At 60.6% G+C, this 20,774-nt stretch overlaps 2 protein-coding genes across 2 annotated transcripts; one reads left to right on the forward strand and one right to left on the reverse strand.

The window, feature by feature from the left end:
* The first annotated feature begins 516 nt into the window (after positions 1–516).
* ERN2 (endoplasmic reticulum to nucleus signaling 2) lies at positions 517–13,091 on the forward strand. The gene is made up of 22 exons (XM_030002196.2): positions 517–698; positions 3,434–3,551; positions 3,897–3,930; positions 4,547–4,619; positions 4,965–5,037; positions 5,213–5,335; positions 5,422–5,523; positions 5,798–6,059; positions 6,165–6,243; positions 6,333–6,483; positions 7,127–7,248; positions 7,478–7,654; positions 7,942–8,191; positions 8,456–8,546; positions 9,184–9,373; positions 10,139–10,238; positions 10,405–10,604; positions 11,330–11,477; positions 11,588–11,715; positions 11,962–12,085; positions 12,424–12,491; positions 12,569–13,091. Exons 1-22 carry the CDS (start codon positions 573–575, stop codon positions 12,758–12,760), a joined length of 2,931 nt encoding a protein of 976 aa, XP_029858056.1. The 5' UTR covers positions 517–572; the 3' UTR covers positions 12,761–13,091.
* Positions 13,092–14,700: 1,609 nt separating this feature from the next.
* PLK1 (polo like kinase 1) lies at positions 14,701–20,395 on the reverse strand. The gene is made up of 10 exons (XM_030002197.2): positions 19,747–20,395; positions 19,486–19,654; positions 19,235–19,379; positions 18,667–18,760; positions 17,907–18,126; positions 17,441–17,599; positions 17,181–17,258; positions 16,520–16,674; positions 15,873–16,055; positions 14,701–15,447 (listed from the first exon to the last, which is right to left on the reverse strand). Exons 1-10 carry the CDS (start codon positions 20,140–20,142, stop codon positions 15,241–15,243), a joined length of 1,806 nt encoding a protein of 601 aa, XP_029858057.1. The 5' UTR covers positions 20,143–20,395; the 3' UTR covers positions 14,701–15,240.
* Positions 20,396–20,774: the final 379 nt, after the last annotated feature.

Raw genomic sequence — 20,774 nt, forward strand, 5'->3', positions numbered from 1 at the left:
GTTATCACCAAAATAAAGTTCAAAATCTCCCACATATAGTCCACCTAATGTGTGCAAATGGGCAAGTTCTTGTTCAGTTTAATGTCTAGGTGTGCTCTGACTGCAAGGGCCAACATCATAAATTGGGGGGGGGGGGAGTTGAGTCCCCCTGAAAATCCCTTTCAACTCCCGTTTGTCTTTCTGGGAAGAGCCCTTTCATAAGCAGCAGTACCCTGCTCTTTCTTGAAATGAAGGTGAGGATTATTTAAAGTGGGTTGGAGCTCCACTTCCCCGCGGGAGCGGGGCGGGGGGATGCTAAAGCACGAGGTGACGGGTCCTTGGGCTCATGCAAAGGGATCGGGAAACCGGCGAGGGGCCACCGGGCTGTCCGGGGCTGCGGCCTGCCACCGCCGGCTGCCGCTGTCCCCGGGACTGGGGGGGGGCGGCGGGTCGCGCCCGGGGCCGGGCCGGGGTTTTGGGGGGGGGAGCAGGAAGCCGCATCCTGGACCCGCCCCGGCCCCGCTGACTCACGGCGCGGCGATAAGCCCGGCCCGGCCCGGCCCTGCGCGCCGCGGCCCCGGCATGTCCGGGACATGGGCGGCCTCGCCGCGCCGCTGCGCCCGGGGCTGCTCCGGGGGCTGCTCGGGGGGCGGCGGCTGCCGCTCCCGCTCCCGCTGCTGCTCCCGCTGCTGCTGCTGCCGCCGCCGCCCCCCGCACAGGTACGGCCGCGCCGCAGCCCGCGGGTGGGAGGGTGCGGGTGACCGTGCCCTGCGTGTGAGCGCGGGTGGGCGCGTGTCCCGCGGGCGCGAGCGCGTGGGGGGGGTGCCGGCACGAGAGGGTGCGCGTCCCCTGCGTGCGTGACCGCGCGGGCACGGGCGTCCGTGAGCGCGCAGGCGCCGCCCCCGCGCTCCGCTCCACGCGCGCGCGTGAGCGCCCCGACCCGCGGGGCCGTGCGTGGGAGCGGGGTCCTGCTCGTGACAGCCGGGGGGCGCGGGGGGGGGGCGCGGCGTCCGGCACCCGGGCGAGCGTGGTCTGGGGGGCGAAGGGGCTGCGATGGCTGCGGGGCCCCGCGGCCGCACGTCGGTGGTGCCGGTGGCAGGCGGGCGATGGAGATCCACGCCGGGTGAGGGGCCACGGGCGGTGCCCGGGACGGGGGTTGTTCTCCGCTCAGAAAAGCGTCTCCATCCCTGGGCCCGGCCGGGGCTGAGAGCGGAGTCCCCTGCCCTGGGAACCCTCGGCCCCTTCCCGCCCGCAGAGCTGCTGCCTGGCAGGATGGAGCCCTCGGGAGCCCGACGGCACCTTCCGCAGCTGGCGCCGTTTCAGCCGGGGAGGGCAGCGTGCCGGGGTGGTTTTGGCAGAGGTCGGTAGCGCTGCTCCGGCAAAGGAAGCAGCGGGCGCTGGCACCGAGTTTCTGTCAGTGCCCGGCCGTCCCCCTCCGTCGCTGGAGGAGCGAGCGTGCCCCGGGCGCGCAGCTGAGCTCCAGCCCCAGCGGCATCACTGCAGACTCCCGGGTGGTGTGGTGGGGGCCTCGGGAAAGCACGGGTCCTGGGGACATCCCATGGGAACAGCAGCCGCGCTTCTGGGCTGGGGCTGGCCAGAACGGCTGCTGGGGCGGCCGGGGCTGGGGGCCAAGGGGAGGGTGGCAGCTCCCGGGCAGCCAGCGCTCCCAGTTCTGCCCATGGTGGTGTGCAGGGAGCAGGCTGGACAGCCTGGCCTTTGTTCGAGTGCCCCGTCACCGAAAAAACAGTAGTTGCAGAAGAGATGGAAGAAACTGCAAAGCATCGGGGGGAGGGAAAAGCAGAGCCTGCGAGCGCAGAGCCTGCTGTAGCTCTGACAGCTGGGAGGGCTCGGCGGTCTCAGTTCTGTTTCCCTTGTGCAGGTGGCCACACCACAAGAGCTCCGTGTCTGCTGGCCCGGCTTGTCGTCTCAGCCGGTCCCTTGCAGCCGGCAGCGAGCCTGCCTGCATGGCCGCACGGTGCTGGAGAAGCAGCGGTGGGGAGCAGTTGCTTTTCTCTGCCTGCCCCACCGCGTCCTCTGGCCAAAGTGAGAGCTCAGAAACTCTCTCTGACCTCACTTAAAAATTAAGCAAGAAGGGCAAATAAAAGAATTGGGCTTAGAGCAGAGGGGTTGATGTGAGGTGCGTTGGGAGGGAGCTGGTGTGTGCTTGTGGCAGGAGGTACAGCCAGAGAACAGGTTACCTGGCACCCGTCGGGGCTGCTGTCTGTGTTGTTGGAGCTGGGGGAATTTCAGTAACTCAAGGGAAAACGTGTCTCCTGGCCCCACAGTGCCATGGCTGCTCTGTTACTGCCATCAGGTTCTGCTCTGTGGACAGGCACGTGCTTACACTTAGGACACCGTCTTGGCACCGGCTGTCAGCCGGTCCCCGCTCTTCGGTCTGGCCGGGTCCCCAGGCCGGGCTCTCTGCCCGGCTCAGGCTCCAGGAGCTGGTACAGAGCAGGTGAGAGGCAGCGAGGGGGCTGCCGGGGGGACAGCGTGCCGGGCCCAAGGGATGTCCTTTGGCTGCACCTGCACGAGTGACCGGGGCAGCAGCTTGCTCAACTGGCTGCTGCATCGCGGCCAGCGGTGAGCCCGGGTGCTGCTCTGCTCCTTGGCATCGGGGATGGCCATGCTGGCCCTGCCTCTGCCTGAAGCCGTTTGGGTCCCCGTGCTGTTTGCTGATCCCTGTTTGCCGAGAGGGTGAGGCTGGCGTGTGTGCCGGACTGCGGCGGCTGAGCTGGCGCTTGCTGTACAGGCGCCGTACACGGAAGCAGCAGCTCCTCTTCCCAGCGTGAACTTGCAGTTACTCCCTCAACATCAAGATAGCTGAAATCTGTAGCTTTGAAGGCCTGGGCGAGCATTAATTGCATTTCTGGCATGAAAAGTCACCCAACTCGTTCGTTTCTGGAAGGAGCCGGTAGTCAGGCTGTTCGTGTCACCTTTAGAAAGGGAGTTGTGGCTGGGAACAGCCGCGCAGCAGATCATCCCCGCTGGCAGGAACGCTGGCTCTGGGGGAGAGGGGAAGGGCTGGACCGGCCCTGGGACTGTGCCGGTGGGATGTGACTGGTGCTTCAGGAGCCAGGGACCACGGATGCCACACGCTGCCGGTAGTGCTGCTCACTGCGAGTGCAGCAACCTTAGTGCCAAGGCTTAATGCCATGGATTGATAAAACACAGCACCTCCAAAGAGCCGTTAGCAGATGTGATTCTGTGCGTGTCCTGTGCAGGTGGAGCTGGAGGAACAAGCAGATTTAATATGCTGGTGCAAGGAAATAAATTCTTTTCCCTCCCAGTCTTGCCTCACTGGGGACGAGAAGGGACCTTGGGGCCCTTCCCCAGAGTCTGCTGCTGTGGCGTGCTCGGTGGGGGGCTGCTGAGCTGCCTGAGACGGCCTGGGCCACGGGGGCTCATCCCCCACTCTGGCCCTGCTCTCTAAGGACGGCATTTCTGTCCGTAGTGCCTCAAAGCCAGTGCTGTGACTGTCCCAGAAACACTGCTCTTCATATCCACTCTGGATGGAAACCTTCACGCAGTGAGTAAGAGCACAGGTGACATCAAGTGGACCCTGAAGGATGGTGAGTAACGATACGGGGGGTGCTCCCTGGGCTTGTCACTAGCCGGGGTTTGGGGATACACACCCCCAGCCTGGCTCTTGCTGGTTGGGCTCTGGGCCAGCAGTTCCTCCAGCCCTGGGGGACACTGCCAGCTCCCGCCCCAGGCACGGCCATGTGCAGAGAAGAGCAGAGGGGGGGGGGGGGTGGTCAGACCCCCACTGCCAGTGGTGCCTATTCTGGGTCTGAAATGCAAATAGACTGTGGACCTGGGCATGGCAGCGCATGGCTGCGCTTGGTAAACACTGCCACGTTGTCCCCGCTCGTAGGGAGAGGCTGCTGACGTCTGTGTTTCACTCTCTTTTTCAGATCCTATTCTGCAGGTGCCGGTTTATGTGGCAGAGTGAGTGTCATCCCCCGCGGGCAGGGTGCCCTTTCCAGTTAGGCAGCCTGCGAGCCGAGCAGGAGCCTTTCGGAGGTGCACGGCTGCCCTGATGAACTGACAGATTCACAGCAAGAAAGAGGAACCTCAGAGAAATGAACCTCCCAGCCCATGCCGTAGCATTGCCTTAAACCTACCCTTTGTGCTAGCACTTTGTGCATGATGATGAGGAATAGCTGCTCCCTGCGGCTGAACATGTAGCCTTTCTACAGACAGGGGAGAAGCTCTCACCACCACCACGCACAAAAGCGTAGGAGAGAAATTGAGGAAAATCCACCTGGAAGTGCTGGGGGAAGGCAGGACAGCAGAGAGCTCCCCTGGGGCGGGCAGGGCACGGAGCCAGCACGGCTGGTAGGCACAGGGTGGCCGTATGGAGTTACAGTGCTGACCCAGAGTGGGAGTTCATCTCCTACCAAAGCCGGTGCTGGAGGTTTCCCAGAAAGGTCAAGCCCTGTAGCGAATCACCCTGGAGCAAACTGCTGAAGGGGTTTCCTTAGTGCAGCTCCTCTTTAGCCCTTGGCGCGTGCCCGGGGCAGGGGGCAGCTCACCTTTCATCCTCCTCTCTCCTCCTTTCCAGACCAGCATTCCTTCCAGACCCCAATGATGGCAGCCTGTATATCCTGGGAGGAAAAAACAAAGAAGGCTTGATGGTCAGTGGGGCTGCATGCATCCCGCCCACCCACACCCCTCGGGGTTCACCGGGCTGGGGGACCGGGCGGACCTGCTGGACAGGGCGAGCCCGGGGCCTTCGATTGCTCCAGCTTGTCCTTGGTGCCTGGAAGATGTCAGCTGAGTGGGTGTGGGGCAAATACAGCCGGCAGCCTTTCCTTCCCCACCACCCCGTCCTGCGCTGGGGTTGAGCAGTGAAGGCAGGCGAGGAGGAGGGGGCTGTCCGGGGGGACCTCTCCTTCCCACCCTGCTCCTGAAGGCAGGAAGGCTGCTGCTCGGGGAGGTGTTTCTCTGACCCCGCATCCACGCTGCCGTCTGTGTTGCAGAAGCTCCCGTTCACCATCCCGGAGCTGGTCCAGTCCTCACCATGCCGCAGTTCGGACGGCGTGCTCTACACCGGTACGCAGAGCCCGGCCGCTCCGCTGGACCCGGGGCGGGGGGAGGAGGAGAGGCTGCACGGGGACCTTTGGGAACGTGTGTCCATGGAGGGGAGGGACAGGAGGAAGCCTGACGGGCGGCTCTTGGGGACAGACAGCAGGGCTGCGAGACAGAGAAAATGTATTTTCGTTCTCAGGGAAGAAGCAGGACACCTGGTTCATTGTGGACCCCAAGTCAGGAGAGAAGCAGACCACTCTCTCGACAGAGGCCTGGGATGGTCTGTGCCCATCAAGTCCCCTGCTCTACATCGGCCGTACCCGTAAGCCAGTCCTGCTCCCCGTTCATCCGTCTAGTCCCAGGAATGGGGTGCTGGGCGGTGACCTCATGCCCTGCTCTCGTCCCCAGAGTACGTCATCACCATGTACGACACCAAGTCGCGGGAGCTGCGCTGGAATGCCACCTTCTCCGACTACTCGGCACCGCTCTGCGAGGAGTCCTACCACTACAGTGAGTGCCCGCTGCGCAGATCCAGCTCCCCCGGCAGCCTGCTCGCAGCGGGACCCTGGCTCTGCAGGGACCCTGCGGTGATGCTGCCATGGCCAGTGGGTCTCGGCTGTGCCGATTGCTGGGGAAAACGGCTGCTGCGCCGGCCACAGCTCTCGTGGGAGCAGAGCAACAGGCAACAGCCCACAGCCGGTGGCAGGACTGAGGAGGAGCAGAGGGGGGGCAAAGCCCCACGGCCAGCACCGCTGCATCACCCCCTCCCTCTGGCTCTGCCTAGAAATGGCACACTTCGCCTCGAGCGGGGACGGGCTGGTGGTCACGCTGGACAAGGAGAATGGGGAGGTCCTGTGGGCGCAGAACTATGGCTCGCCCGTGGTCGGTATCTATGTGTGGCACCAGGACAGCCTCCGCCGTGTCCCCCACCTCAACCTGGCAATGGAGACCCTGCGCTACCTGACGTTCCACTCACAGGACATCCACCTCTTCAAGTGGAGCTACCAGTCCGTGAAGGACTTTGCCACCACCAAGACCCAGCTGCTGTACGTGGTTCCTGTGCAGTGGCAGCCGGTGGCGTTTGCGTTGCCTGTGCTTGGCCACTCTGATCCGTGATGGATGGAAGCCTGATGCTTGTCCCTGTCTTGCAGGCCAGCGCTTTACGTGGGGAAGTACGCGGCCAGCTTCTACGCCTTGACCTCCCTGGTCCATGGCAGCGTGGCTCTGGTGGTGAGTCTCCCTGCTGGCCCCTTCTGGGGTGAGCTGCGGCGGGTGCAGGTCCTGGCTGCACGGTGCTCCACAAGCTGTCGGACCCCCAGCCGCAGGGCATCACGCTGGCCAGGATCGACGGCCCCACCACGGATGATGTGACCATGAGAGAGTCGGGGGAGTGTGAGATCACGCCCAGCACCGACGTCAAGTACCCGCAGGGCAGCATCACCTCGCTCCACAACCAGTGGCTCCTAATAGGTGCGGACCCACAACGGGCACCAGCTTTCCCTGCGTCCTCGCTCCTGGAGGGTGCCCCGGAGAGCGGCAGCCTGAGCTGCCGGTGTGTTTTGGGGTGGCAGCCCAACCTGCTTTGCTCAGTGGGGTAAACGGGACCGAGGCTGTGACTCAGCCTCAGGGACTGCGGTGACTCTGGCTTGGGGCTGGTGGCAGCCCATCCTTGTCCTCTTCCCGGGACGGGGACCCTTTGAAGCGGGGCTCACAATTACCCATGCTTCTCGGTGTGCTATTGCGCACCGAGCCCTGCACGCAGATGCTGGGTTAATTAGCCTGCTCTGTGATTGCTGTCACAGGTGTGATGGCTGCATTGGCAGGTTTGGAAATCAGGGTGGTGTCTTGGGGTCGTGGCAGGGATCAGGCCCCCCACTGCGTGCTGAGAGCAGGGGACCTTGCCCTCTGCCTTTCTCCACTGGCTGCTGCTGCTCCAGGTCCCCCTCTCTGGGCTGTAGCTGTGATGGTTTTTGCGTGTCCTGTGAGAAGCAACACCCCTTCTTCTGAAGAGCCAAAGCTGTCTGGCCAGGCCGTGTCGGTACTGGGGAGATGAGGGACTGATGCTGTGACCAGAGACCAGCTGATGGTTGTCTCTGTTCTCCTCCCACCACAGGGCACCACGAGCTGCCTCCCGTGGTCCACACTACGATGCTGCGAGCCTTCCCAGAGAACCTGAGGAAGACAACGGAAACCATCATCCCCAGGGCTCCTCCTGCCAGGACCGTGTTCGATGACGTGAGTGGCGGAGCTCTGCTGGGTCCCACCTCTGCGCTGGGGGGGAACCTCGCGCCGTGCTGGGTTGCCGAAGGGTCTGGGCCGCCTGGGGCTGGGCAGTGGGTCCCCAGCATGGGGTAGCACGGGGAGGGGGTCCTGCGTGCAGGGCTGTAGTGAGGAGGGGGTCCCAAACCTGAGTGCCCAGAGGTCCGTCCCTCTGGTGTCACCCAGCCCTGGGTGTGTGTTGCAGTTTCTGGCCCCGAGCAGCCCGGAGGAGCCGGCTGTCCGCAGCGAGGGGCAGTTCCAGCCGGACCCCGCGCCGAGGGAGCAGGTGGAGGTCTACCCCGAGGCCGGCACCTGGGACCTGGTGATGGCTGGCATCGGCACGGCTCTGCTGGGCGGGGGAATCCTGTTCCTCCTGCTCACGGTGAGTGGTGGCCGGTGGAAGAGCCCACCGCCTGCTGCACAAACACCACTTCTGAAGGGCCGGGGACCTCGTCCTTGTGGTGGAAGCAGCGGTGTTGTGGCTGCAGTGAGCCCCGCAGCGCCCATGCTGTCTTGTACGCTCTCGTGGTAATGAGCCAAGGTGGTGCGCGGCTTGCTGCCGGCTGGGCAAGGGACAGAGGGTGCACATGCTGCCGGGGCTGAGCCCTGCCGATTCCCCGGCTCTGCTCTGGGTGCAGAAGCTGAGCGCTCCCGTGATTTGTGTTCCAGAAACTGCAGAAGCAGCACGCGGTGCAGCAGCAGCAGCTGGAGAAGCAGATTCAGCTCCTGCAGCAGCAGCAGGAGATGCTGCTCCCGGGCCGGGTCTCCGGGGAGGGTGTCCCTGCAGAGCCCGGGGAGCCGGGGCTGAGCCGGGGAAGCGCATCACAGCTCTCGCAGAGCTCCGGCCCCTTGGCCCGCCTGAAGGACCTGGCTAATGGGGTGGTCAGCCCAGATCCAGCTGTCCCAGCGGCTGCTGCAGGTGTGTGCAGGTGGGAACAGGCAAGGTGCAAGGGGCTCTCTGTCGGTAGATATTGTTACCCACAGCAGGAGCAGAGATGAGAGGGGATGCAGCCCAGCTGAGATGGGAGGAGATGCAAGATCTGCTCCTGGATAAGCATAGGCTACAAAAGCAATTGCAAGAGTAGGGCCGAAGAAACGGTCAGGTGGTTAAAGAACTGGATGTCCTTCGTAAAGGACTAAGGCTCATAGGGTGAAGGATGGGTGCCTTCCTCTTCCTCTGCAGATGCAGAACCAGATGTGATTGTAGTTGGGAAAGTTTCTTTTAACCCCAAGGATGTGCTGGGCCACGGAGCTGGAGGAACCTTTGTCTTCAGGTGGGTGGCATCCCGGGGTGCCTGCCCTCATTCCACTCTCATTCTCCGTGGGAGCCACAAGGAGAGGCGCGAAGGCAGCTCCTTCCCTGGGCAGTGGCCAGTGATTCAGGGGCTTTTGTGAATGGGTTGCCACCCTCCCCTTCTCATGGTCCTCATCAAACCCATCTGAGGAGCTTGGTCTTCTGTAACCAAGGTACCAGTATGCAGGGCAGGTCTCCCCCTCGCACCAGCGCCCTGTGCCCCCCTTCCCCTCCTGCCTGCGCCAGGCTGTCAGGCAGCTGGGCTGTGCCTGCTCCAGGCCACCCCCAGCAGCGGCAGGTCTAGTCCCTCGTAAGGTTCCCCTGGCTCTGGCTGAGCCCCTTTCCCCAGCACTAAACACAGCATAAAGCAAGGGAGGCTGTTTTCCTGCAAAAAGGGGAACCTGAACCCCCAGTTTCCAGCTCGCTGCAGAGATTTCTGCCTGTCCATGGCTGTGACAAGACTTTGGAGGTCACTCCAAGGTGACCTATGTTGAGGACCCCGAGGGGCAAGTTTCCAGCATCAGCCAGAGCCTGGCCGGGCTGTGCATCTGCAGCGCTGGGCTCTGCTCTGGCTGGGGAGGGCCGTGCACGGACACCGCCACCGACTCTCCGTGCAGGGGACAGTTTGACGGCCGGAACGTGGCTGTGAAGCGTCTCCTGCCCGAGTGTTTCCATCTCGTGGACCGCGAGGTCCAGCTGCTCCGGGAGTCGGACGAGCACCCCCACGTCGTCCGCTACTTCTGCACTGAGAAGGACAAGCAGTTCCACTACATTGCCATCGAGCTCTGCTCTGCCACGCTGCAGGAGGTGAGCCTGGTCCTGGGGGCATGGGGCCGGCCGCGTGGGGCTGCTGCTGGGGGGCTGTTGATCAATCCTGGATGTCCCCATCCCTGTGTTTGCAGGTCGGTCCCCAGGGCTTTCGTCTGTGCTGTTAGGGAGGTCCTGCAGTGCTCCCACGGGAGCAGCAAGCTGTGCCTGCCCGAGGGCAGGGTTGGCAGCCAGCGGCTCCCAGGTTTGGAGCCCTTTTTGGGGTTCCTGCCTGGCCACAGGCATACAGCCCTGCTCCGAACCTGCTTCCCAGCAGTCAGAGGGAACAGGGTTTGGATTGGGCATGGCCAGGCTGCGAGGTGCTTCGGAGAGGCAGAGCAGCCAGCAGCAGCACTGTTCCTCTGTCAGTCAAGCCCCTGCCCTTGTTCTCCTGCTGATTTGCCCCCTCAGGAGGGACCGGGCAGCTCCAAGCCTTGGCATCGGTCAGGGCAGTTGTTCACGTGCTGGGAAGAGAGTCAGTGGCGGGGAGGAGAAGCGTCCTTTTACCGCTCCATAAAGCAGGAGTGTTGCTGAAGCTGTGGAGGCCTGAGGACACGAGTGAGGGCAGTTTGCTGCAGAGGGAATAGATGCCGACTGGTAGAGCTGGAAGCGGCAAGCCTTGGGCACAAATGGCCTCCACATGGGCTTGTGTCCTTCCACCTTGGTGGAAGCCTAGTGAGAAGTCTCGCTTCTGGCAAGCTTTGCCTTCTTTGCCCCAGTAAATCAGGCTTCAGTTCATCTCTTTCTACCTCTGTGTGGTTCCAGTACGTGGAAAGCCCCAGCTTCGATCGTCGCAGCCTGGACCCGGTGTCTCTGCTGCGTCAGACCATGTCCGGGCTGGCCCACCTCCACTCCCTCAGCATCGGTAAGAAGGCAGCGTGCAGGCAGGAGGGCAGCATGTCCCATCTCGGTCCCATCCTCAGCTGAGGCTGCGGGGTTCAGGCAGCAGCTGTCGGGGTCGGCAGCGTGCAGGGCAGCAGGCAGAGCCCCGTCCTGCTTCAGCAGGTGACGCTGCCCGCTGTCTCTTCCAGTCCATCGTGACCTGAAGCCCTGTAACATCCTCATCTCCGTCCCAAATCGCCACGGGCAGATCCGAGCCGTCATCTCTGACTTCGGCCTCTGCAAGAAGCTTCAGGGGGGACGACAGAGCTTCAGCCTCCGCTCCGGCATCCCTGGCACCGAGGGCTGGATCGCCCCCGAGGTGCTGCAGGAGGCCCCGAAGGAGAATCCCGTCAGTGAGCCTTCCCCCGCCTAGGGTCCTCTTTGAGCCCGTCGTGACAGTCCCCCGTGCTGGCAGCAGCCTCGCGGTGTGCTGCTGAAATGCACAATTAAGACAAAAGCTCTGAGAGCCCAAGGCAGCCCAGGTGCAGAGCACTGGTGCTCCTCGCCAGGACCACCCTCGTCAGCGGCTGCCCCTGCTCTCCTGCCCTCACGGGGACAGTCCCCCGGCTGTGTTCAGCACAGAGCGTCTCATCTGGCTACAGTCCTTGGAAATTCGGGGCGGGGAGGTCAGAGGGGGCTGTGGCTCGCTGCGAAGGTTATGCTTCTGCTAGTCTGTTTAGCCCAGGAAAGCCTGTTCCTGCTGGAAGCCAGTTGCTGTACTGGTCCCTGGCAGGGCACGTACTGGTTCTGGCAATATGTGCTCCACCTAACCTTGTACTGGGGTTGGTTTGCACAGCTGGGTGAGACAACAGCAGTCCTGGCATGTCCGTCTAGCTGTGAAGTCCTGACTCTTGTCTGTGCCTCTGAAAACTTCTTCCCTGATAAGGACCCGGCGTGATGGGTGCTTCACTGACTCCAGAAAGCAGGGCAGGCAGGAGCCCTGGTGCGATGCATTTTCCAGCAGCTCTGTAGCAAAGGACCAAGCATTCACATGAAAGAATGGAAAAGTGGGGAGGTGAAAGCTTTCCTCACCCTTTACTGCGGGTGTCCCATCTCCACCTTCGTATTTTGCAGACGTGTGCTGTGGACATCTTCTCAGCCGGCTGCATCTTCTACTATGTGGTGTCAGGAGGGCAGCACCCCTTTGGGGACAGCTTGCGGCGACAGGCCAACATCTTGTCGGGCTCTTACCAGCTGAGCTGCCTGCAGGAAGATGCTCATGGTGAGACCCTTCCCCCCGGCATGTCCCCGTGGGGAAGCCCTGAGCCGAGGAGCACAGCTCCCGGTCCTTCTTGGGGGGGTTATTTCTCCATTGTGTTGTTTCACCTACAGACAAGCTTGTTGCGCGAGAGCTGATTGCGGCAATGATCAGCCCCGAGCCCCAGCACCGCCCCTCGGCCCCCATGGTCCTCATGCATCCCTTTTTCTGGAGTGAGGAGAAGCAGCTGCAGTTCTTCCAGGTGAGCACATGCCGTCCCACTCAGCAGTGAACATAGGTGTGGTCTGAAAAACAAGTGCTGGAAACAGCCGTGTTTCGGTCAATGTGCTCATTTTGAGCTACTCTTGCAAGGGGGGGGGGGGTCCCTGGGTTTGGGGTCAGGGCCAAACCCTCTTTGTCCCGCCTTGGCACTGGCTCTGTTCCCTGGCGCTGGATGGGGCAGCACAGGGCAAGGGCCAGCACCGTAACCACGCTCTCGGGCACGCAGGACGTCAGCGACCGCATCGAGAAGGAGCCTGCCGAGGGGCCCATCGTCTCGGCCCTGGAGTCGGGGGGACGGTCAGTGGTGAGGACCAACTGGAGGATGCACATCTCCCTCCCGCTGCAGACAGGTGAGCGTGGGGGGGGGGGGGGTCTAGGCTCGCCCCTGCAGCTGGAGCCTGCTGCCGCCTTTCACGCAGAATTGGGCAGGAATGGGGCTCCCAGGTCTGGTCCCCTTTACTGGGCAGGAGGCACCTGCTCCCGCCTAGGAGCCGAAAAGCGGGGAGGGGTAAATGTGCCAGCCCTTCCTTGGGAGGGCAGAGCAGAGCAGTGCCCCGGTTTGCTGTGGGCGGCGGTGCTCGCCATGCGCCGCCGGGGCACAGGCACGGTGCTGGCACCACGAGGGGCTGTGGCAGCTCCTCGCCCCGGCCGCATCCCACCTCACTCGTGTCTCTCCTGCTCTCCCCAGACCTGAGGAAGTTCCGCACTTACAAGGGGGGCTCGGTGCGTGACCTCCTGCGGGCCATGAGGAACAAGGTACGGCCCCCCTGGCTCCCCTGCACCCCTGCCGCCCACCGCCCCCAGCCCCACTCACCTCGACCTCTCTCCTGCAGAAGCATCACTACCACGAGCTGCCAGCCGATGTCCAGGCAGCCCTGGGCTCCGTCCCTGACGGGTTTGTGCGGTACTTCACCTCCCGCTTTCCCCGGCTGCTGCTGCACACCCACGGGGCCATGAGGGTCTGTGCCCAGGAGCGGCATTTCCACTCCTACTACTGCCAGGGGGCGGGGAGCGAAGGCAAGTGAGCCAGGACGCACGCCGGGGCAGCACCTGCGGTGCGAGGCTGCTGCGGCCGCTCCCCCCTGCCCTGCATGCAGCCACAACCCCATCTTGCAGCAGCTGGGAGCAGCCCTGGGGGCTCTGCGGAGTCCTTCTCCCCCTCCCCGAGGTGAGGGGGGGCCCCAGGACCAGGTGGTCGCCCAGCATACACATGGGCTACAAGCAGGATGGTCCAGAAGAGGCGAGAGCGCGGTGGCACTGGGCTCTCCAGAGCCCTAAGAGGGACACTCTGGGCACCCACCTTTGCAAACGCTCCCAGTCAGACTCAGCGGCCTGAAGGTATTTGTGTCAGAGAACAACAACAACAACAAAAAATCTCTGCGGTGGAGATGGTGTTTGAGAAGAAAGAAAACGCGTGTAGGGTTTTCCCAAGGGCAGCTGGTGGAGCAACGCACCCGCAGAGCGATGCAGCCAGGCTGGGGCCGGGTCCCAGCGGGGCGCTCACCAGGGATCAGCACGCTTTGTCCTCCCGTGCCGCGTGCCTGGGGAAGCAGCTCTTTGAGCCTGTGTCCAGCACACGGCTGTGACCAGGACTGATACACCCGTCTGGACACTGGCAACGATCCTTCAGCCCAGCCGAGGGCTGAGGCTCAGCAGGTCAGCTTTTAGCAGCCACCCCAGGGCTTGGACCCGCTATTTGCACCAAGGCTGCTGAGGGCAAGGCACCACCACAGCCCCAGAGAGAGGCACGGGGCCTCCAGCACAATTCCGATAATGAAGTTTTTAATCTCAGCTGGGCTGAGAAAAAGATTTTCTCCCTTTTGGTCACCAGCAGCTTGTAATTATGCCAGGCCAGAGCCCCTGCATCAGTCCTGCACCCAGGAGCCCTGAGCAGTTTGCACAGCAGTGCAGCTGTACAGGAGCAGTTGTCTGGGACACAAAGGCAGGGAAACCCCTTCTCCCCAGGGATCCCTTCCCTCTGAATACAAGCCTGTGCCTGCAGCTCCCACAGCCTCCTGCTGCCCCAGCACAGGTGTCCCATGGGTGTTCTGGTTTACAGCATCCTCATGGGCATGTATTTCATACGAACCAGCCTCTAAACGCAGCACCCACTGGGTCCATGGGCAGCCTGGGAGCTGACATGGCAGCTGGAGCCCCTTGGCAAGGCTTCCCCTCTAGAACAGCAATAATTTTGTATAATCTGATTCCTCTGTGTGCTGGGGTGTGTGGGATTTTGTTACACAGGTAACAAGAGGTTTGTACCTGGTTTGTTTTCAGAACACTGTATGGCCTAGAGCATTTTCTACAAAAAGTTATGTAAAAAAATAAAAACTAAAAAGCTCATCCTGCTTAAAAATAAGCCATCCTGAGAGCACCAGTAGGTCCTGGCAGTGAGCAATGGTGGGAGAAAATGCAAGGTAGCTTACTGGGCTCCTGCAAAAGTCTACTAAGGTAGATGACTTTTGCTAACTCTATATTTGCGAGCATCACTCGCAATATTTGCTAACTCACATTTGTGAGCATCTTTCATGTAGTAAATAGAGCCAATCAAATGGAAAATGGGAAGGTAAGGCCATTAGCCTACCAGTAGGCTGGTTACAGCACATCTGTGATAGCCCTAAGGTCTCTCCCACAGCACAGCTGGGGAGATCAGCAGAAACAGCAGTAACAACTCCCAGGCCCTTCTTCTCTTATGACAAGCATCTCCCAAAACTACTTAACCCCCTTCCCATTTCCTGTCACAATCTGCCACTCCTTCCCTATTGCTCTGTGTTAAGAGGTAGAGCTGAGCCAGGAGCAAGGCCATGGCTCAGCTCAGCCAGGGGCTGTTAGTAAGGGCAGTCAAGCAGAGAGCATCAAGCTCGTGAAGAGAACAGCTCTTGCTTGGAGGGGAAACCAGAGGGAAAGTGCTGCTCCCTCCCTCACAGCAAGCCAAAGGGAACCACGACAGGCTGGACGCTGCAGCGAACAATCTTTAATCAAGTTATGCAATATACAAAAGTGTATGTTTCATGTAGATTAATTTCAGTATTAAAAGGCTGATTGCTCAGTCTCACCCTGGGCATGTTAAATATCTTACCTGAATTTCTACAAGAGGAAACAAAAGCCTAGAGCATCGGCACAGACATGTACAAATAACTTACATGATAGTTCTGCTCTCCCCATGCTTTGTTCTCTCAAGAGAGGGCCCAGGAGCCTCAAACAAGAGGATTGGTTTTCAAGTCAGACTTTTGGCTTTGGGAAGTTAGAAAAAAAGACTAGGTATGCAATTAAAAAATAGACTTTCTATTAGGAGTGGGGAGCAAGAAACCTTTGGGTACCAGTCACGAGTGAACAACACCATTCCCACAGCATCAGGGGCTTCCTTGTGGCAACTAGACCATACCCAGGAGTGGGAGCCCAGCTGTGTGATGGGAGGTTACAGTGCAAGCAGGGGTGCTACTAGACCTCCCCATCCACAGCTGGGACAGTTTGGCACAGATGTTGAGTCCATCAAGAACAAGGTCTAAGCAGAGGGTTTCACACGGGCTGAGCCAGACTTTGAACTGAGGAGCTTCTCCACCATGGTGCGAGCATAGCGGAGCCGGCTGGCCAGCTCCTTGCAGCATCCATGTTCCTCAATGAGGCTCAGCTTGTATGTGCGGAAGTCCCGTTTCTCATCTATGTATGTGACAGCAGCCATGAGAGGGCACAAGATGACTTTGGTGTGGTCCTGTGGAGAGAGAACACACCGTCACCCTCAGCACTCTGCTCCTTGGGGACTACGTTTTCTCAGGATGAACCATCTCGGCAGTAGTTGGGGCATCCCAGCTGCACCCAGAAGCATGCTGAGAAAGCAGCATGCTGCAGCATTTGTTCATAGATTGCAGCAAAGGGAAACAAATTGATCCGGCCAACCAGCTCAAGACTGTGCAGCAGTCTACCTCCTGCTAAAGGACAGCCCCTTCGCAAGCGAGGAATGTCTGGGTGGCTTGTGTACCAGCAAGGGGAGTCAGGAGCCTCCCAGTGCTCCGTTCACCAGGCAGAGCTTCAGCTGAGGTTATACCCCCCTGCTGCCTTGCACCTAGCACCGTGCATGTTGGGGCTTTTGCAGCAGCTGGAGCTACAGCCCTGGAAAACGCAGAGCAGCAGCCTCACCTGGAAGAAGTTGATCTGCACAGTGCCATTGCTGAGGTGCAGGATGATGGCGCTGCGGGTCCGGAACCACGTGCAGAGATAGGGTAAACGGGCCAGTTCGTCTCCTTCCCGCGGCGTGATGTTAGCACCCGCCTTCAGCAAGTGCTCACTCATGTAGTTCCGGAAGTATTTCAATAGTGTTATCTGCAGATAGGAAAGGCTGTGAGCAGGCAGGCTGAGGATGACCCCTACTATTTGGGGAGGGCAGGGGCTGCTATCACAGTCACAGAGCCTCTCTACACATTTCAGAGCTTGAGGTGTCACTGCACAAACTCGTGCAAATTCTCATATTCAAAGTTAACTCAGTCTGTGATACTTGAGACTCACTTTGCTGAACACTTCGGTACACGCAAATCTTGTGAGCACTTATTTCTATGAAGCTGCTTGTAAATAAGCCTCAGATAGCAACTAGAAATAAACAGAGCTGCTAGTGTCTGTCCTTGGGGCCATGTTTTACCAGCCAAGAGGAAGCCTGCAGAATGCCAGTGATCCCAAGTTACAGATGTTTCTCTCTGAAACCCACCCTGCCAACAAAGCCCAACAAAGCTGGCAGAAGTCTCACCAGGGGTAGCCACCCCCCAGCAAGGGCTCCTGTCCCCAGGACTGACCTTCTTGTTCAAGGCAGAGGAGTAGGATCTCACAGTGAAGTAGGACTCAGTGCCGTTTTGCTCGATGTACTGCAAGCTGTCCCCATCATTGTACATAATAAGGCGAGTGGAGTCATTGAAGAGAACTCCAACACTGTTGTCACACAGCTGGTAACCTAGTCCAAAAGGGAGCCCATTAGACCTTCAAATACAAGGGACCTCTGGTGGTGTGAAATACAAAGGCAGAAGGCTGTATCATCTAGGGGTTACCTGACAGCCACCCCACCAAGTCCCACCAGGTCTAAAGAGTCTCCTCTTTGTGGAGGTCTGGGCAGCACTTTTCCTCCTCTAGATTTGTCATCCTCCCTCGTTGCAACACCTGCTGCAGAAGCAGCTTTAACTCCCACAGTGGGTACATGTGCTCACTGCAGAGCAAGGGTAGCCATCTTATGCAGCAGGTAGCCATTTTCCACCTTAAAGTAGCCAGGGCTGATGTTCAGTGACCACTACTCTGGGTTCACTGGGTATTTGGTAATGTTCCTGGTGGTGGTCTCGGGGACACATACACACACCCTGGAATACTGTGACTAAAGAACCAGACCTATGCAGTGACCAAATCAACGCTTCCCCCAGCCTCTTCAGAAACTAGAAAAGGCTGAAGTATTGCCCCCATATTATTTACCTAGACCGTATTTATCCGAGTAATCCACCCATTTGCTAACCCAGAAGATGGGAATGCAGGCTGGGTCTTCAGCTTCTTCTGCAAAGAGGAAAGGAGCTTGTTAGAAGACACTTCACATCCTGTATGCCCCAGCAAGGCCAAAAGCCATCCAGTTTGAAATTGAGGTCAGCTGGCCTCTCACTTCAGACAACAGCATCAGAGTGACAGAGAAGCGAGTTATCCTGGAAGGCTGGTGCCTGTGGGGTCGCCCCCAGACTCACCTTGTCTCACTGGCACTCTCTCGGAGGGCTTGGCCGAGTTGACTGCAGTCAGCTGCTGTAACATGTCAGCTAAGTGACAGTCAACAGCATCTCCCAGCTCCCGCAGCCCAGCTCCATCTTCCTTTTCAGGCAAGTTCTCTAGTGCAGGGCTGTCTGGTCCTGGGCCAGGAAAGAGAAGACCGTGGGGGCATGACCAGGGAGCAGGTTTCTAAAGGCACCAGATCTACATTCTGCCCTAGCTATAGGAAACATGCTATATACCATATAGCTAAAGCTAGTGCTGGCACTTCCTCCCTGCTTTGGTTCTGGGAAAAGAGCAAGGAGCCCTCTCTCTCACTCCCAAAATAATCCAGGTTCTCATAAGAATTGTGGGAAGAGGTGAAGGATCGTCGCATTCCCCATTGATGGTTCTGGATGTTGCTGGAGGCCAGGCAGTCCAGTCTCACCTCCAGACACTTGCACTTACCTTTGTTGAGTGCAGTCAGTGGCTTTCGCCCGTTCAGTTCAAGTCCACTGGGAGCAATTGAAAATCTAGGTGCAACGGTGAGACAGCTGGTGGGCAAGCGGCTGGGGATGTATCCCGATGTGAAGAACTCGTCATTCAGCAACTCATCAATAGTTGGGCGTGTGGTGGGGTCGGACCTCAGCATCTTCTGGATGAGGTTAGCAGCTACGGGGTTGATGTGCTAAGAGGAGACAGACAGAGTTCACAGAGAAGGGTCAGGGGACGACGCACACTAGCAGCAAATGCATTGGATATACAACCCAGGGGAAGTTCTGCTTGGAGCAGAGCTCCTGCACCGCATCAGGCAAGCAGGATGCAAGCCTGGGGAAACGGAATTGGTCAGGTATGGAGGGCTGTCTCCTAATAGCATGCAAGGCCTAAAGTCAACTGACTTTAGCAAGACCGAATCAACAGCAGCAGGATGGGCTGGGGACCTGGCCCAGACCTCTTGGACTTGAGCGTGTCCGTTTAACTCCATGTGCCAACTGCCCAGCTGGGATTTTTGCTGGATTACAGGGGAGCTGCTGGCTCTTCAGGAGGAAGTTGGCCCTACAGGTTCACTCCACCACTGACTAAGACATCCCCTTCCTAGCACTCCACCGTAAGAGCCATTCCACCATTATGTGAGAGCCCATTAAGTGCCAGAAACAGGATGGTGCAGCAGAAGGCTGACCGAGAACTGCTGCGGGGTGAATGGGTCCACCCATGGGAAGCGCCATACCTTGGGAATAGTATACTCATTCTTCTTGATTCGGATGTATGTTTCTTTTAGACAAGAAGTTTCAAAAGGCGGTTTCCCCACCAGCAGAGTGTACCTGCATGTTTAGAGAGAAAAGGGTGTCAGTTTTGCAAAAGTGACTCTGACACTTGTGTGCAGAAGTGACCCCATCCTAAGCACAACTTGGGACCTTCCTGGCAGAGGGAACATGCTTGGCATCGGACTTGTAGTAGTGCAGGCAGCTACGTGTACCGTGCCTGGTTCCTGCCCCCTGAAAAGGGAAGCTGGGATCTAGTACCCTCTGGAGAAAGTTCCAGTTGGGAAGCATGGGCTTTTGGGAAACGCCTTGAGACAGCCATGATGCATAACAGATGCAGACACAGAGGGGCCAGCGTGTGCAGAGCACAGTGGAAGGTCGTGTGCTGGCCGGCAGCAGGGCTCAGCCAGGGCAGGCACTCAGGAGACTGCATGCCCAAAGCTTCAGCTCACACCAAAACCCAGAGTGTCCAACGAGACCAGGACCACAGGGACCGCCCGGCCCCACAGCCGCACGAGAGGCATTTTGACTCACATGATGCAGCCGATAGACCAGATGTCCACCTCGAAGCTGTGCCCCTTCTTGCCCAGCACCTCCGGGGCGATGTAGTTGGGGGTCCCACACAGGGTCTTCTTGCGCTCGCCATCGTACTCCACTTTGGTGGCCAGGCCAAAGTCCCCTGGGAGAGATGGGGAATGACTGGAGACGCCCCGGATGGCCGGTCCCCAGGGCTGGGGTCCCCACCACGGGGCGGGCTGGCGGGGCATCACGTCACGGGCACCTACCGATCTTCACCTCCATGTCGTCGCTGAGGAAGAGATTGCCCAGCTTGAGGTCCCGGTGGATGACGCGGTGGCTGTGCAGGTACTGGCAGCCCAGGATGGTCTGGCGCAGGTAGTACCGCACCTCGGGCTCGCTCAGCGCCTTCCGCCGCTTGTGCAGCTCCAGCAGCGACTGCGGGGGCGGTCAGTACCGGGGGACGGTCAGCACCGGGGGACACCGACACCCCCCTCCCCCCCCCCCCCCCCCCCCCCCAGTCCCCTCACCCTGCGGCGGCAGAGCTCCAACACGACGTAGACGAAGTCGGCGTCCTCGAAGAAGCCCTGGAAGCCGACGACGTGGCGGTGGGCCAGGCTGCGGTGGATGGCGATCTCCATGGACATCTTCTCCTTCTGGTGCGGCTTCACCAGCAGCGACTTGGGCACCACCTTCCCCGCGAACACCTCCCGGCTCTCCGCCTCCGCCAGCTCGTAGCACCGCGCGAAGCCGCCCTTCCCCAGGAACCGCCCGCGCACGAAGCTGCGCCGGGTCCGCGGGTCCACCAGCACCTTCGGTACCTCCTTCCCGCCCGCCGCCGCCGAGGCCGGGGCCGTACCGACCGCCCGGGCCGGTTCCCCCGGGGCGGCCGCCGGCCGCGCCGCCTTCCCGGCCGCCGCGTTCATGCTGGGCCGGGCCGCCGCGGGTGCTGGGGGAGCGGGAGCCGCGCCGGGCCGGGGCAGGGTGAGGCAGGAGCGGGCGGCGGCAGGAGCGGGCGGCGGCGGCAGGAGCGGGCAGGCGCTGCCGGATTCAAACGCGGCCCCGGAGCGTTACGCGCCCGCGGCCGCTCCCCATTGGCCGAGAGGATTTAAAATCCACGCCGCCCGCCGCGGGGCACCATGGGAGCGCCCCCCCCCTCCCCTTAAAGAGACAAGCGCCGTCAGCGTGGTGGGCGGGGCGGGGCAAGCCACGCCCCGGGGCGGGGCGGGCGCGGCCTGGCGCGGCGCGTGTGCTTTCGGCGGCCGTTGGTTGCGGGCACGCGCGGCAGGAGCGGCCACGGGACACGCGTGGGGTCGTTCCACGGGGGGGGGGGGTGTCCCCCCCCCGACCGGCACCACCACCGCTCCGCTTGCGCCCGTTTCTCCGCGCCCACGGGGGTGCGTGGGTGGGTGGGCGGCATTCCCGGACACGGGACAGGAGGTGGATTTGGGGGGGGGGGGGAACCGGGAGTCAGAGTTGGGGCCTTCCCCTTTTGCGCTGGCTGCCGTGCGTCCCAACCTCGGGCGCTGGCAGCGTTTATGGCTCCCCACACGTACCC

The sequence above is a fragment of the Aquila chrysaetos genome, chromosome 25 (assembly GCF_900496995.4).
Source record: "Aquila chrysaetos chrysaetos chromosome 25, bAquChr1.4, whole genome shotgun sequence".
Taxonomy (NCBI): domain Eukaryota; kingdom Metazoa; phylum Chordata; class Aves; order Accipitriformes; family Accipitridae; genus Aquila; species Aquila chrysaetos.

Bases quoted from the DNA above. Each gene is read 5' to 3' on its own strand.
- PLK1 (XM_030002197.2), bottom strand. From the start codon at position 20,142: ATGAACGCGGCGGCCGGGAAGGCGGCGCGGCCGGCGGCCGCCCCGGGG. The intron at 19,655-19,746 runs GTGAGGGGACTG...CCGCCCCCGCAG, and splicing joins TGGAGCTCTGCCGCCGCAGG to TCGCTGCTGGAGCTGCACAA. The intron at 16,675-17,180 runs GTAAATAATATG...CTTTTGGACTAG, and splicing joins CTCGGATAAATACGGTCTAG to GTTACCAGCTGTGTGACAAC.
- ERN2 (XM_030002196.2), top strand. From the start codon at position 573: ATGGGCGGCCTCGCCGCGCCGCTGCGCCCGGGGCTGCTCCGGGGGCTG. The intron at 5,336-5,421 runs GTAAGCCAGTCC...TCTCGTCCCCAG, and splicing joins GCTCTACATCGGCCGTACCC to AGTACGTCATCACCATGTAC. The intron at 6,060-6,164 runs GTACGTGGTTCC...CCTGTCTTGCAG, and splicing joins ACCACCAAGACCCAGCTGCT to GCCAGCGCTTTACGTGGGGA.